The sequence below is a fragment of the Buteo buteo genome, chromosome 5 (genome assembly GCF_964188355.1).
Source record: "Buteo buteo chromosome 5, bButBut1.hap1.1, whole genome shotgun sequence".
Lineage (NCBI taxonomy): Eukaryota > Metazoa > Chordata > Aves > Accipitriformes > Accipitridae > Buteo > Buteo buteo.
The window spans coordinates 16,139,163-16,155,890 of NC_134175.1; the positions used below are offsets into that span (position 1 = coordinate 16,139,163).

At 45.7% G+C, this 16,728-nt stretch overlaps 1 protein-coding gene across 1 annotated transcript in view; it reads right to left on the minus strand.

The window, feature by feature from the left end:
- MAP2 (microtubule associated protein 2) overlaps window positions 1-16,728 on the minus strand; it is a 247,110-nt gene that overhangs the window by 64,122 nt on the left and 166,260 nt on the right. The window contains exon 4 of the mRNA XM_075029191.1: window positions 13,610-13,895. Within this exon, the coding sequence (XP_074885292.1) occupies window positions 13,610-13,871 (262 nt within the window). The 5' untranslated portion in view covers window positions 13,872-13,895. The remainder of the gene's footprint in view (window positions 1-13,609; window positions 13,896-16,728) is intronic.

Here is a 16,728-nt window from a genome sequence, read left to right on the forward strand (position 1 = left end):
AAGGAAAGATACAAAGTGGCTATTTGCTATCTTTGACAACTTGAAAAGCAAACAGGACCTATGGAGTTTTTGCCTCCCGGGTACTGCAATTCCGAGTGCAGCAGGACTACAAACCAAAAAGCTATTCGATTTGTTTAGAGGCATTAGCCAATACCCTAAGGACAGGTCCTGAATTCATGCTCAGCTCTCCTGGCAGCTGGTGGACAACTCTTATTTCAGTCAAGACTGCTGAAACGCTGGGGAAAAATGACCTGGGCTTCACCCAGTGAGTGATATTTCTGATAGAAAAATCAGACACTGGGATCATGACAACTCTAAGTACTGCCTTTTGCACTTGGGTTAAAAGACAAATGCACAGCAGCAATCAAAGCAGTATGAATAAGTTATATAAAACCCAAATAATGCCAACAGATTAGTGCTTGCGATTGAAGAAAAAAGCAGTAACATAGCTTTACAGAATTCAATATTTGCTCTCAAATGGCTTTGTGTAAATATTTTGCTGTAAGTAGGTCCTTGATCTGGATGTTGGCAATATCAACAGTAATTGGCAGGAGGTATGAAGGCAAGTAATGGGAACATCAGCTTTTAAATTAAATGAAACCACAACACAACTGACAAGTATAATTTCTGTAATAAAGTTGTTGACTTTAAGCTACTGCAGCATCAATGAGGATAGTGACGGATTAATTTAATCACCTGGATTTACTAGCTAACCAACTGAACAGGTCAGAAAAGGCTTGTATTTTGGGAAAGAAAGAGCTTTGATTGTTTAATGCATTGAAACACAAAGGTATGAACATTCAGACTACCTTTGGGGAAAGTTGTATTGCAATGATTATGTGTAAAGAGCATGTAAGGGGGAGCTACAGCTGGATACACAACACAGCAGCTTCATGCCCTGATGTGCCCCACAGCAAACAGCTTACACCTCTGTGTTTTGGGGTACTTCAGGTATTCAACAGACCCTCCTACCTTCTCCTTAAACTCAAGATTGTAAATCTGAATCGCCATTATCCAGCCCCTTAACATATCTGCTTTATAACAGAGTAAATCTGGTGCAATACTGGTGTCCTGGCTGCAGCTGAGCTGTGTCAGACCAGTTGTGCTCTGGCACAAGCAAATAGGGAAGCTGGAGGACGGCTTGTCCGTGCACCCCTGGCTGCTCCGCAGCATTCAGCCCAGGGTTGGGCTGCCTGTCCTTGGACCACTTCCACACCTTCTGCGTGTACTTCAGCTCCACTACCCTGACTGCATTTTCCTGATCACCCTCTTCAGCCAGAGAGCTGGACAGATAGTCCAAATCTCCAAGGCACTCAAGTGGCAAAATCCAAAGCGACTCATGCTAGGAGCCAGGAGCAATTCTGACAGTTCCAGTGAGCCCCCCCTCCAGCTCCCCAACACCCCAGTGCACGTTCATTAGGCAGAGGCCTCTGCCACGCTGTCTAGCAGCTGTAGAACAAAACACCAAGGGATCAGTCCCCACATCCTCCCTCCCTTGAAATATGAAAGACTGTTAAAAAGTAGTCATACAAATGTCAGTACAGTAAGGCAATGCTTTTAAAATGAGCCCTTATTACTGCAAATACTTGCTCCCTGTGCATCTCCTGAGTCGCATCTTCTTAAGTTTACTGCCTGGAACAAAATATTTACTACTGTCAGCATTTCCCAGCCAAGTCAGAGGTGGGAAAAGCTAATCAGTTATGTTTTGTCTGATGCATCAGCAACACAATTTACAGCTAACATGCAATATTGAAGCAGACAACACCAGACCCTCAGCCAGGTCAATGCAGGGAGGTCCCACTGCCATTCCCAGGACTAGGTATCAGCTGAAAACATCACTCACATGTATACGAAGCAGCTATATCTATCGTTCATTAAAATGTAAACTCCTTGGGACTCATGCAGAAGAAACCAATTTGGCTTCAAAACAAAGAACCGGATATTTAATCCTTTGAGTGCGAGTAATACACGTAACAGGTAACTCACTTTTAAATCAATATTTGTTTTGAACTTCAGTACTAGTTAAGATTTTAAACAAACAGACTTTTAAGAACCCCCATAGAAGTCAATGGAGCTTCAGCCACATACAGCAGGAGGTGGCATGTCTCTTAAAGTTCATTTTTAGCTCCTTTTGAGCCGATTTTAAACACTCTTTACAGTGTGCCTGTGATCTTTTTAAAAAAGAATTCAAAGTATGCTGTACAAACTCTGCTGAATTTAAGTTTAAAATGAACATTAACCTGTGCACGTGTTGTGTGGGATATCTAGTCGTGCCTCATCAGAAGGACTGAAGATCATTCTGTCAACACAACAGAATTTTTGTTCATCCCATCAGGGGATATGGTAACACAATACCATGCCCTGTTCACCTGAGGGCTCACACTGCCAGTCCAACCCTGCTTAACCAGCTAGCTCTGCAATGCAGCAACAGCTGCACAGCTAATCTCTTCCTAGCTCTGCTTCCCAGCCTAGCCCCGCACCTGTACCAAGACAGATGTCTTTCTCCTGCTGACTGTGAGGAACGGTGTTGCGTACCTACAAACGAGCATGTGCAAGTGTTCCCACAGACAGGCAAAGCAGAACACATCCCGCATCACATACAAGTTAACCAAGTCCCGCAGAGGTTGTGATGTGGATGGATTTTCAGAGCAGTTCTCAGCCCTGTTCAGCAGTTCTGCCATCTCACCCCCTCTCTTCTGGCACTACCCCAGTCAAAGGGAGCCTTGTCTCTGGCAGGTCACTGTCTCCGACCGGGACTCATCCCTGACCACTCACATGGCCTGCTCCCATCCACTGCCTGCCCACCCTTGGAGACTACTGGCTCACACCTCTAAGCATGTCAAGTGGTTAGGAAAGAGAAATGTGCACCTACTCTTGCAGAAGGAAGATGCGAGACATGCATGTAAAAGCCCTCAGTGCATCTTCTGAACTACCTCTTCCACTTTTCCAAACAGAGCTGTCTTCTCTGGGCACTTAAATACCTGCAAGCTTCTGCAGCCATGGTGCTGGGGAAGTCTGGGTGCTGTGGGGAGAGCTGAGACCAGGGTTTGGGTCACTGCAGCCACCAGGAGAGATCTGCATCCAGAGGCAGAGCTCTCCAAGTGTACTGAAACTGAGGAGCAGCTGAGGAAATTCAAGGTCACAGAGGAGCTACATTGGGTGGCTGGGATAAGGCTCAGAGTACATAGAGAGGACAAGAAAAGAAAAGCCAGAGGCAACATAAGAGAGAAAAAGAAGGAAGAGCTGACAGAGCAATTGTTTAGAAGGGACAATATATTCTTAAATAGATAGAAAGGATGACAGTGAAAGGAAAGAGAAAACAACTCATGGACAGGAACAGCTAAGGATTAGCTCCCTTTACAGCTCACCAAGAACCTGCGTAGGCTGCGTTACTCTGGATTTGGCACATTACCCTGGCTTTGGGGTAAAAAGCAATAGTCACAGCAGAAGCCTTTTCCTTCTGTCATATGTGGTGCAAGGCTAGGGATGAAAACAGTTTTGGTACATCAGCAAGACTGCCACATCTACGCAGCACTGGCAGCTGATACTTCTGCTGCTCTTTATTAATGTATCTGTCTCACCAGATGCATGGGCTTCATGGACGGAGGACCACACTGTAAATTAGTTTTATCATAACTGCCATAGGCTATATCGGTTGCTGGGAGCTGTACCAAACTGATCATACATCACTATGAATTGGTCTCAAGGAAAGAACTAGGAACAAAAAAGTGAAATACCTGGGGTTTATTCTTCCCTCCCAAAGTATATAGTGCCTCCAAGTGAAACTGATTTCCATGAAGTATTCAATCTACTCAGCCTTGAGTGAAAATGACTCTCTGAGAAGCAGCTAACAGGTTTTCCTGCCTGGGAGATAATGACATCTCACAGTTATCTTCCATATACTGCATGCAAATAAAATTAAAGTATTGAAGGTTTGACCAGGTATTTTCCACATGCAAGAGAAGGGCTCACTCACATGATCTAATGTACACAGCTGGGATACCTTGAGTTTCCTGCACTTTTTGCATGTCATGAGGAATGCCTCAGTAATAACAAAACTCCAAAAAACAACCAAGACTGCATTTCTAAACCATCACCTCAGAATGGATTTTCCAAGTACCACTGACTCCATTCTGCAGTTGGTCTGTGAAACAGCACAGGAAAACATAAACGTTTTGCCCAGCATCTCCCAAGGAACAAATGACAGAGTCAAAACCAGCATGTAGCCCTCTCACTTTGAGTCATGCCTTTGAATTTCCACATCAGCCTTGTCACTGGTACGGACAGGCACTGGATCATCAGTGCTCATCTGCCACCTAATGTCAGCAGCTTTACGCTGATTTCCATCCCTTCAGCTGGCAAAGGCAAGCAAACCTGTATTAATGATCATTATAAGGATTTAATTTAAAGTGAGCAGTTAATCTACCAGTAGCGACTCCACAAAATGGAAAAACCCAAACCTAAACACCAGTACATGCTAGGTTTTGCTGTCCTCACTCAGGATATGAATATAGCACAAGAAGAGATGATTTCTTTCTCAATATTGTAACCTCACAGACTAGAACAGCAGGGAAGACAGAGACAGGGGCTTTGTCCCCAGCTTCCTTCTAATCTTTCCTTTGAGTTCCTCACTCAAATTAAAAACCAGATTGCCTTTGCTTTCCAATTTTAATACAGAGTAGCTCATCAGGGTAAGTTGAAACAAGAAATTCACGCATATATATATATATATAAAACTCTCTATACCTATCTCACACATGTATTTTGCACCGTAAATACACCCCAAAGTAATATTTCCTTTTTATTTCCATGAAAGTCATGCCTCAGTGAGGACAGCAGAGTGAGGTCCCCGTTGCAAAGCACTCCCAGTCTCTTTCCCCATCTACCCTGTCTCCCTTAACCTTGAGAAGCAAATGCTAGAGGAAAGGATGAAAAAAATTAAATCTTCCTTTCCTTTGTCAAACAGCCTGGCTGTGGCTCAGAACCATTACAGAGAGGCTGTGCACTCCTGAATGCTAAATAAGCTCCCAGGCTACATACTTTCTCTCAGCGGAGCTTAAAAAGAGATGTCACTCTGTGCAGGGAGGTGTTGGCATGGCAACAGGGAAAAAAGAAATCAGCAATGCCTGGCACTCCTCGCAGGAGCAGCAGACTGTTTGTGCAACTCATTTTTGTAAGTGATCTGATGGTACCTAACTCCTCTCTGCCAAAGGTTATACCCATGCCCAGCTGCATCTGGAAGGGCAGATGCCCAGCCTGCGCTGGGAGGACCTGCCTCCATCAGACACACCTGGGGATGGCGGGGAGCAGTGCCTTGTGCTGGGCTAACCTCTGGTTAGCCAGGGCTGGGAAGTGCACCAAGCTGCATGCATGAGCTTCCGCAATAGGAAAAGGGGAGAAAGGGATTTGTGAAGCGTGGGGGTGAGCGGGTTAATGACCGGACCTCCAGGCTCTTCTGCTCCACAGCTGTGAGACCCTGAGAGCTGATAATTGCCTGTGCGTGGGGCAAGGGGCCAGGAAATGAGGCAGGCAATGCCCACCAGCACGTCCTGGGCTGTCACCTAAGAACCTGCTGCTTCCCTTTGAAGGTGACTTTGGAGAAGCAGTTGCCATTTCAGCTTTGCCTGGAACAGGAGCAGCTGTGTGCCTGCAAAATAAGGCTGTTGTTTGGTGATGAACCTTCCTCCAAATCTTTCTGCCCTCAGATCAAAACTGGAATGGAAGATTATATGCTGGCACAGTCCCCAGCGATACCACCTTCCAGATGCAATTGCAAAGACCTCTGCCCACTGCCAAATATTGCCCAGTGCTCTTGCATGTCCTTCATGCTGCCATCCTGGAGATGGAGACGATAATGGCTTCCCTTCAGACATGTCAGGGAAGAGCCGCTGAAGCGCTCCGTTTCCACCTTTCTGCAAGGGGATGAGCTGAGCCAAGCCCAGAGGGCAGGATCCAGCAGAAAGGCAGCACACGGCCCTGCACAGGGCCATGCTGCCTGCCTGTGGCTCTGCCACAGCCCTCCTGGGTAACCTGGGCTAGCTCTCTTCACACCTGTCTGCCTTTTCTCCTGGCTTGTACAAGCCTTGCCTACTTTATGTAATTCATAAACGCACAAACTCTCTCCTACCATACATTGAAAAGGACTCCAGCACAACAGGCCACAATTTAGAACATGGCCTCTGGACACAACTACCCCCCCAGTCACACAGCTAACACCAGTGCTGGAGGGTCAAGATCCAGCCCACAGAAACAGCAAAGTCTGCATTTACAGCCTCCATCAGAGCAGGCAGCCAAACATGGATGGCGGGAAGGAAGGGCAGTCGAACAGACAAAGGGCAAATTTTTGTCCACAAAAAAGGGGAGACAAAAGCAAAAATTTAACTCCTAGGATGTGTTCTGTATTTGACAGGATATTCATCCTTCAGCAGCAATAGCTATCCTGGCTACAGCAGCCCTCCAAGAATGGCTGCAGATGTTTTCAAAAGGCAACTTTGATAAACGGCACTCACAGCGTACAGTCTGAATTACCAGTATGGTTGGAACAACACGTTATGAAAGATATTTCCTCCATATCCCAGCCTTGTTGCTCCTTGTTGCATCTCCAAGGCTGTTATGGATTACGTTTTCTGGGAATACTGACGGCACCAAGTGAGCACTGGTTGCCAGGCCAACACACTCACAGGCATTTTGCTCGTACTCCTTAAGAAAGTACAGCTGCTTATGCAATTCCCTCTTATGATGCTCATACCCTAACAAGGAAACACCAAAGTGAAACAAAACACCAACAGGGAGCCCAAAGGAAATGGCTGGTTGATGCCTTCTCTTGGCCAGATTCAATGCTGACGTGACACAATGCAACAGTTGACTCTAACGGCGTTACTGCACCCGGTTTGAGATGCAGTTTTCAAAAGCAAATCTGAACCACACACTGACATTTTCAGAGGAGCTTCAGGGATAAAAGACACTGATGGCTGCACTTCTCTGGATGTCTGACTCCCAGCCATGGGAGTCAATGGCACCTGTGCACTGGGTTATCTCACCCCACTCCCTTTCAGGCAATAATTTTTGCATGCTTACACTGCCCCAAACTGTGTCAGATCCTCCAGCTCCTACCAATACATTTCAATCACTGACTCATTTTTGAAGTCCCAAGAGGAGGTGGGAGGGCAGAGCCAGCCCCTCAGAGAGGTTACAGTTGGACAAAACGGGATGTCTTACTGGATTTCATGACCAATAGTGCCAGCCACCAAAAAACATGCAGAGACTGGTCTCTACAGCAGTTACTGATATTAAGAGTCAGGGAGAAGGTAGCTGGGGGTAGGGGACACGTGAGAAAAGACGGAATTTCTGCGGCTTCATTCCCAGTCCTCTGCAGAAGAACAACTGAGAAAGACCTCTACAGCAAGCTTAACAGAGAATGGTAAAAAAAACATTTTCTACAAGTGCCCCAAAGAGGCTCTGCTGCCTCCACCTATGCTTGTCTTCAGCAACATGATTTGAACATGTCTAAAATATTCCAATAATGTGTCCCAGAAAATGACACTTGTATTACTCTTAACACAGAGAAGAAAAGTTTCAGAAGTCTGGTATGTTTGCCTGTATCTAAATTGGCAAAGATGATGGTGCATAGTAATTACTGTCACATTTCCTGGGCAAAGGGAGGGAGATCAAAATGCCTAATTAACAGCTTCTTTCCCATGGGAGCCATCAACGACATGGTAAGGTGCATTCTTCCAGCTTTGTAAAATAAACAACTGAAATGGGATGAACACAGCAATCACATTCATCTTTGAATGTCATTGATTTTGCATCATTCTGTGCATTCTGTCTGTGTTGCTTGAGACGTGTGGCTTGCTGAAAATGCACATCTGACAACAAGGCTGGGAGGCTCCTTTGGGGAACAGGCATTGAGGGCGTTTGTGAGGGGCTCTGGTAACTCCAGGAGGGCTTGGGCAGCAGCAGGACAGCCAACGCAAACAGCCAAACAAAAAGGAAAGCACTGACAAAGCAGTCCTGTTGGAAAGAAAGACTAAAAAGTTCTCTGTTCAAAGACAGCCTGTTTGTACGTTTACTGGCAGTGCCATCTGAGTATTATCACTTGTATGGCGAGAGAGACAAGAAAAAGGAAAAGAAGATTAAATGAAATGTCAGTAGGGGGGAAAAAAACCATTAACACACCATGGGACCAGGCAATGCCTCGGTGCAATTTCAGCCTGGAGAGGCTGTTGTGTTTACTGACACCACGCACAGTGCTGCAATCCTGCCCCAACACAACCTGCCATCGCAGCTCCAGTCCTAGCCCTCATGGGCTGAGGGCCCTGAGCCGGCAGAACTAAGCATCATGGTGATTTTTCTAACAGTGCAATGGTGTTGAGGGCCGTCAACAAGATCCTCTTTACCTGGAGACTGGTTACTACAAGGCAAGGCTATGGAAGACGATGGGATACAGACTGTTTCCTTGACATGCTGCTAGGTGGCTGAAACAAGTACAATCCCTTTCTTCAACATGTTTTTTTTTGCATAGCCAACCTAAAGGGACACGCCACCTCTGCTCAAGTATTACTGACTGCGCCAGGGCAGTCTTTCAGGCTGACACTCCCTGCAGGTTATTAAAATATAATTATTTAAAGAGTATTTGGTCACAGGAATAGATTTGTTGCAGATGCCCATTTAGTCCCACTGAACAAAGCCTAAAACAAATGGCTGAATTAGGATAAATTACATTCAAGGCTGTAACATGATTTGCCCTTCCCACTTCTCTCTTCAGTTGTTCCTTGCAGACTGTGCTATTCCTGCTGTCTGAATCCCCTCCTCTCTGGGGTGATATCTGCCATAATGCAAAAGCTGTGTGGGCTCTGGATGAACAGATAAAACTGAACCTCTTTTTATTGTCCTTACCTTATCTTCAATTTTTCCTTTTTTCCATGCCACTTCCCATCCCTGCTTTGCTCCCTCACAGCTTTCATCTCACCAGCTCTCGGCCCTTTGCCTCCCCTAGCTCTCCTGCTTCTGGGTCTGTTCCCTCACTATTTCTCAGCCCCCTACTCCTCTCTCAGCTCAATACTGCCACTTCTTCATTACTCTTCACAGGTCTAGGGCTCCCCCTCTTTCTATTTCACTTCCAGACTAACACATACCAGTCTCTGGGTCCTGCCAGCCACCAAAAATCCTGGCCTCTCTCATGTATCTGTCATGGGCTCCCTCACAACTGCCTTTCCTGTGACTCAAGACCTCTGAAAAACAAGGCAGGAGTGCTCAACCCATGGCCGGTCCACTGTGCTGTGTCAGGAAGTCTGCTACAATTTTCCAGCAGTCTCTTTGCATCCCACATGGTTTGGGTACCCTGCCAATTAATGAAGGGCTCTGTTTGTCACTCTGGCAGGACGCGTTACTGTCCTTAACATGGACTGACACCAGGACAGAGCCACTGTCCTGAGGCTCTGTTAATAGGATTTCAGGAAGTGCTTTCCCTTCATCTGTCAAAAAATAATTCATCAAATAACTGTGTAGGTAATCCAACCCCCCTCCAATTATAAACCTGAATTTGGCATATAATGAAGAAAGCACTCAATCAGTTGAGTCACTGTACATAAAGACATATTGTAGAAGATGTTTCACAAGGCATCTAACCACTTTTACTCCTAATTATACAAATTTGACAGGTTACTCATTAAAAGACAGGTTACTCATGGAAAGAAAAATAAATGCATTTTAAGTGTGAAAAACCAAACCTTTGCAGCTTGATGTTCCTTGCAAGTCAAATATGATGGATTGTGCTGAATGGCTGGTTCCCAGAGAATGCTGCAGCGCATCTGTACTGCTCCTCAGCGCTTCCTCCCAGTTAGCTAGCTGACCACGACTTTTCAGTAAGCAAAGAAAAGGCTGCCACTCTTGTATTTCATTACAAGTCAAATGCATCCTGTGCTCTACCATAGTGTCCAGTCTAAAGCTTTCCACATCAGCCCGCTTCAGAGTGAGTTTCTGAAGATTATACTATCATGCCTCCTTTGCAGCACACATCTCACGTGACGTGAAAACTTTTGGCTTGACAAAACCTACAGATCTCATCCTCCACTCTTAATACTTCCAAAATCCTCACCAAAGATGCTGTGTGTGTGTGTGCAGGTGAGGAAGGACATGGACAGACATGTATCAGGGAGAACACACTGAAACTTGGTGGATCTTGGGCTGTGGGATGCTGCAGACTGCATCAAAGGCAAGGTGTCTTCAGGAGCTCCTCAGGAGCAGCATGGGACCTGTGGCTGGCAGAGGCACGGGGCTGAGGATGGAGCGGGGCTGAGCTAGTCTGCCAGGGCCAGCCCAAGTATATATAGAAATATATATACACAAATACATATAAAAAGCAATAGCTGCTTTACTCCCCTTACTCATACCATATCCGTAACAGCTTCCTATGCACTATGCCAAAAAACCTGGCCTATTCTCTCGCACATTTTTGACTTTGACTTCAGTGGATGCCGGATCAGGCCCCGAGGCTGCCCTGCCCACAGCACTGTGCACTCTCCCACGTTCCCATCAGTCCATTTGAAAGGAGGGCATTGATGTGTCTCCATAATGCAGCCATTACCAGCACGATACCGAGACAGATCAATCAAAGGCAACACAACAGCCAGATTCAGAGGATTCCAAAATTGAGGTCAGACTCAATAACTCTCAGACAGATGCCAAGAGAGAGAGACATACATATATACAGGAAGGCAAATTTTAACTGTGCAAACCTAAAAATGTCACTTGCAGAGATGGATTGGATGCATTTTGGCAAGAACTGTTATTTCCTCCCCCATTACCACCCCTTGTCCCTGCATCAGTGTTGGCATAAGGTGCCTTTGTCCCAGTGGTCTGACTCTAACCTTCCCCTTAACACACAGCTCTCAGATTTTACAGCATGAGCCCTGCAAACCAGTGCCCTGCTGCTTTGCTGTGCCCCGAAGGGACTATTGCACTGCTGCAGAATACCTCTCCCTAGGAAAGGCCTATTTCATGACTAAATCCCAGCTCCTGGGTCGGTCGGGTGCTGGAGAGCTTCCTTAGGTGAAACGCCTCAAAACCTAACAGAACTCTCTCAGCAGGGATGGGGCGATGGGCGGCTGCCTGGGAAATGCCCTGTTTATACTAGTGCTCCGCTGCAGGTGAGCTGGTTGTTGCAGTTGCTGGGGATTTACAGACTCCGACACGAAGGCTGAGAAGCCAGAGATTTTCCTAGGTTATGGTGCTGGACTTGCACCAGGGGAAAAAAAATAATCCCTGTAAATCCACTCAAACCCACAGTTTGGCTTAATCATCTTGGTTGACCTTAGTTTCCTGTGCATTTTCTCCTCAGCGGTTTGGAGTTGATAAGCTACTACAAATGATTAAACAATTCACATTATTGGTAATTATGTGTATCAGAGTGGCATTTAAAAACCCTACCTGACACAACACTCCACTGCAGTTAACATTTACAAGCAGACAAACACAGCAAAGATGACTGAATTTGGTGGCAAATGGCAATCCTGATTTCAAGATCAAATTCTGAATCAAACACCAGAAATCCACCTCTAAACTTCCTGCTTCACAATGCATTAAGCACATCCAGCTAGTAAATACTAGTGTAAAATGAGAACACACGCCCCGGTCCCTTTCTATCACTACAGTAAGTTGCCAACAGGTTTCTCCTTCAAAAGGAGAAAAAAGATTAAAAATATATGTTAAGTATCCTAAGATGGTTTACATTGCATTAATTAAATACAGGCTTAGTCAGTGTGCAGTTTCTGGAGAGCTAGGAATTCATCCATGAAGGCAGGTAGTTTTAGGGACTCTTCCAGTGTTCAAGGACAAAGAAAGATGCCACAAGATAAGCTTTACTAAGACTCGCAAAGAAAAACTGTGTGTATTGACAGCAAGTCCCCACACTAGAGATCTCGCAATCTAAGCAGACAGTGAGAAAAAAGCAGGGGAGGAAGAAATGAGGCCACAAAGTGGTGATCGAAGCAAACTTCACCCTGATCAAGAGCAGCTTTGTTCCCTTGGCAAGTATGTGTCCCCAGTCCCGCTACCTGCCCTAGACCATATTGCCTCATTTTCTCTTGTTCTGCTGTTTAACACCGTGCCTCAAAAAGCAACATGAAAATACACCACTACAATGCCCCCTGATGGGCAGCAGTGGGTTCCTGCCTCCTCTCACCCATTAGCTGCAAACTCCTCAATTAAATGTTCAGACACTGACCACCACTCAGAACCTGAGCTTGAGAGAGCCTGAGAAGAGCCTCTCTCGCCTCCCTTTTTAAAGAGAGGAAATTCCTCTTCATCCTGTAAAGTTATTCCCACTTCTCCACATGTACGGGTAGCACTTGTCCAAGATTGTGTGAAAAATTTGTGGCAAAGAAATGCGCTCAGTCTTCCCATGGCCCATGTCAACCCCTAAGAACTGCAGCATCTGTGATTCCTGCACACCAGTTCCTGCTTATCTGCTGGCTAAGCATAGCACAAAGTTGGGTTACAGCAAAGAGACAAGACCACATTGTCATCCCCCCAGTCATCAACAGTGTGTTCACCTGCATGCTTACACAAGATTTCCTTTACCTTTGGCTTTCAAATTTTGGCTATCCGCAAGAAGAGACCCTTAAAATCTAAACCCATTTACTTTTAGCAGAAAGATCCATTTCCAGCACAATTGCTTATGAAATGACTGTAGGGTCCAAGAGCCTTAAAATACTCTGCTGCTGAGAAATTATGGATAGCATCTCCAAACACTGTCAACAGCCAACAAACATTGGTAGAAAGATCTCTTTAGCATGCATGGATGGATGCATCAAGGGCAGTTGTGTCTGTACAAGAGAAATTCTTCTTGCACTGTGCATCTGGGGTTTAAAGTGGGAACTCTGCACAGAGAAAATTAGCATTTACTTCTAAAACAGGAAACTTGCTTTGCATATTTCATCTTGACACAGTCACACTTCCCCCTCCCACCCAATAACAAGCTGAATCCTAAAATCCTAACATAGTTTACAAATAGACAAAAGTCCCAGTGAGTATCCAGTGAAATATGCCTGGGCAAGGGAGAATAAATGCTGATGCTGAATTGTGGTATTCCTGGTCAGACTGAGCAACACATTATTCTGCAAATAACTGGTGGTTTCAAGAAGGTGTTGTTACTTGTGAGCAATAACAGGGGAACCCATCCTTCATGCACACACAAATGCATGCCAAGAGCAACATGAGCTATCCTTGCACAATAGCTGAGCGGTTTCCTACTCCCTCCCAGGCCAGAGAAGCTGAGCAGCTGCTCTACACCAGCCTGTTCTTTTGTCCTCAGAGAGGTGACCCTGTCCCATCTACCAAGACGCACTAAGGCACCATCATGCCTTTCCTGAAGTCTTCTCAGAGCACTGCCCAGGGTCATGGGTAAGGATGCAATTTGTGCAAACCCGGATAAAGATGCAGCCCTTGCTGTGAAGAGCTAGTGCCCTTCCAAGGCACATGCTCACTCATGTCAGCTTCCCCATGCCCCAGGGCACGCTTGGCTCCAGCTAATATTTCCCCTTGGAGGAAAATCAGTCAGTGGTCTGCAGAGCCCTGTATTTCATGGCGGGGTATCGAGGCATGTTACCTGCTGTCTCCCTGTCTCCTGCCGACAGTTCTCCATTGATCCCGTTCTCTTTGGTCCGAGCATACGTCCCTGGCTGCTCATGGCCGCCCAGCCCCGGCTCCTCATCCTCTTGGTAGGGAAATCCATTGGCACTTCTGACCAGTCCAGCACTTGTGCTGCCCTGTTCCTTAATTTCAGGTGAATGTGGGTGTGAAGAAGCCTCTGTTAGCTGACCCGAAGTCCAGTGTGGTGCCTTGGCTTCGTCTTTCCTATCCTCTGCCATGGTTCCTTGCCTTCACTGCTTGGCCTGAAACGACATTAGCAGGAAAGATCAGCTCCAAGTGGGTGACCGTGCCCCTGACCATCAGGCAGCAACCGGGTGCAGCACAGGCACATTACCAGCAGCGCTGCCAAAGAAACCTGCATCCGGCAGATGAGAGAGGGTTTAAATGCAGAAGTGTCTCTGCTTGTCTGTCCTGGGCGTGAGCGAGCTACTTTAAAACCTAAACAAACCACGACCGGTAAAAATTATAGGTCAAGTCCTCCCTGACTCTCGTATGCCTTGCAACTATTAGCACCAGTTTCTTGAGGGCTGCCTTTTCGTTAATCTGATTTTAAATCACTAATTACAGTTAAACGTAGACCCACTTAACAAGAATTCGATCAGTCACCATAATGCAACAACACCTTCCCAGGGTGATAAAGGGAAGAATGCCACAACTGCTAAAAGAAGTGAAGCTGCTGTTGCAATTTTCATTGCAGTTGCAAAGAACAGGTGCTCTTGGGGCACAGAACTACAGGGCTATCCATCCTCTGTGGTGCATGCAATCTGTTGCTAGCCATGACAGAAACCACATTGGAGAAAATTCACTGGGTTCCTGAACATATGGGCTATTTGACCCTGTTTATATCCCCTCTTACTTGCTGTTTCGTGAACATTCACACTCATTCCCTTTTGTCCAAAACCGCCTGTGGGGAACAGTTGTTTCCCACACAGGCACTTGCATTCTCTTATGACTATCAGTATTTATATATAAACAAAACTAATAATTATTTGCTACTTCACATGTATCTCACTCCTGTTAATTAGCTCTCACTTGTCCAAGCCAGGAAAAGAAGCCACTGCACAAGCCATAGGCTTTGGCTACTCCTCACAGAAAAATGTAGTAGTAGCTCCTCAATATGTAAGCCTAGGAAGACAACATATCGTAATCTGTGTTCCGATGATAAGGTAACCTCCGGGGGGGCAGAGGAAGGCTTGACCTGAGCTAGCTACTTCCAAGTGAAAACCAGCAGGCCTTTTCCAAAAGCACTTGCCATCTTTTTTTTCCTGGGAGAAAAAAAGATACACCTAAAAGAAATCAGATGAACGCAATAAATCAGCCGCACATCACAGAGCCTGAGCAGTCTAGAAAAGAATGCACAAAACTGGATGGTGCAGATATTCTGCAGACATTTAACAAAAACCAAACAAACCAACCAGAAAAAAAAAGTAGTTTCCACAGAGCCAGGTCAGTTTGCAGAAAACCTCTAAACATGAGAAAAAGCTATTGTTATTTGTCAGATAATAATTCACAATTGGTAACTCGACCCCTTTCTGATCAGATGTTATCACTTAGTAGTAATGGCTTTCAGAGCTAATTTAAATTAAAAAATCACAGTGAATCATGAAAATTAGATTTCATTTACAATAAATATGTGAAACTGTAGTTCCACCCCAAAAAGGACTAATAACTCTTTTGCCTCCCAGTGAAACCATGGTGTTTTGGGAAGCGCAGCTCTGTCTGCTCTCACCCTGACCCAGCACCATTTCCTGGGGATAACCAATTGCACGAAGACTGTAGGAGCAGGTGAAACTTCAAGCCCAGTGTTTACTCTGAGCTGTAATGAAAATGGTGGGCTGAGCAGTATCACAAAGCTCAGTAGCACTGAGACATGCCTTAATCAACCACAGAAATGGTAAACATGCTCCACATCCCTTTGCCTTCCCCTCCTCCTTTACCCTGATGGGAGACTCATCAGTGAGCCATTCTGCACATACAGCAAGAGCCTTAAGGCAGCCATCTCAAATCATACCAGAAGAGCTGATGGGGTAATTACAAAGGGGAGAGCCCAAGTTTGGCAAAGACCATCTCCTATGTACCAAAGACATGAGTCTCTGCCTCTGGGTCTGTTTACTGCATGACACTAGAGAACATTTTCTGATTAGAGCCTTTCCAAAACATGAGGCCACAGGACAAACGTCTCCCTCTGTACAGGAGTGAGTATCACACGTCCAAAGCCACCAACGTTTGGGGTCTGAGGACAGAACAGAGCTTGTTCTGGGAAAAAAAGGAGACATTCTCATCTATGTCCCCTGAGGAAGCTCAGAAAGAAAAAAAGGGGGAAAAAACCCCAAACCCCAAAGTCTTACTCAAGGCTTTCCCCACCAATCCAGTGTGGTTTGAACCTGACAGCAAGCCCCAGGAGCAGTATGAACCTGCTCACCAGCTTCAGCAGTTCAGCCCCTGGGTCACCCACAAGAAAAGCCCAGCACCTCAGCAAGGAGAGGGAGGGCTACCGAAGACCCAAGTGTGGGGAATGCAGTTACCGAGACAAACATAACGGTTATCTCCCACTGCCACAGTTTGGAGGCTATTATCCCTAAGTACCCTTCCCAGTTCCAGGCAGACACTCCCTGCTTCACTTGAAGCTCTTGAGGAAGGATATTCACATCCTTACAATGGACTGTGTCACAGAAGTCCTCTGTGAATGTAACAGAAGTGCTTTTATCTTTAAAAATAAATACAGTGGGCAGGCTTCAATGAGAGCTGTGTGTATCTGGAGGCAGAATTTGGCTCAGTATGGTTACAGAGTGAAACATGGATGAATTCATTCTTGACTCTCTGTTATTCATCAAGTGCTCTCAGAGTTTATAATGGTAGTAGAAACACAGCAAGTGAGTCACACAATGCATCTTTGTACTCAGCAATTTAGCAATGACTATCTGCTGTATGGCGTGATTCATCCACAGCTCAGGTTCAAATCCAGAATACACAGGTGTGCTTTCTACCATCAGGTTAGTTGTTTTCCTGTCATTTCATTAGCATACCATGGAATTAAATTAATCAGGTAATTTAAATATTGACACAGAAATACCA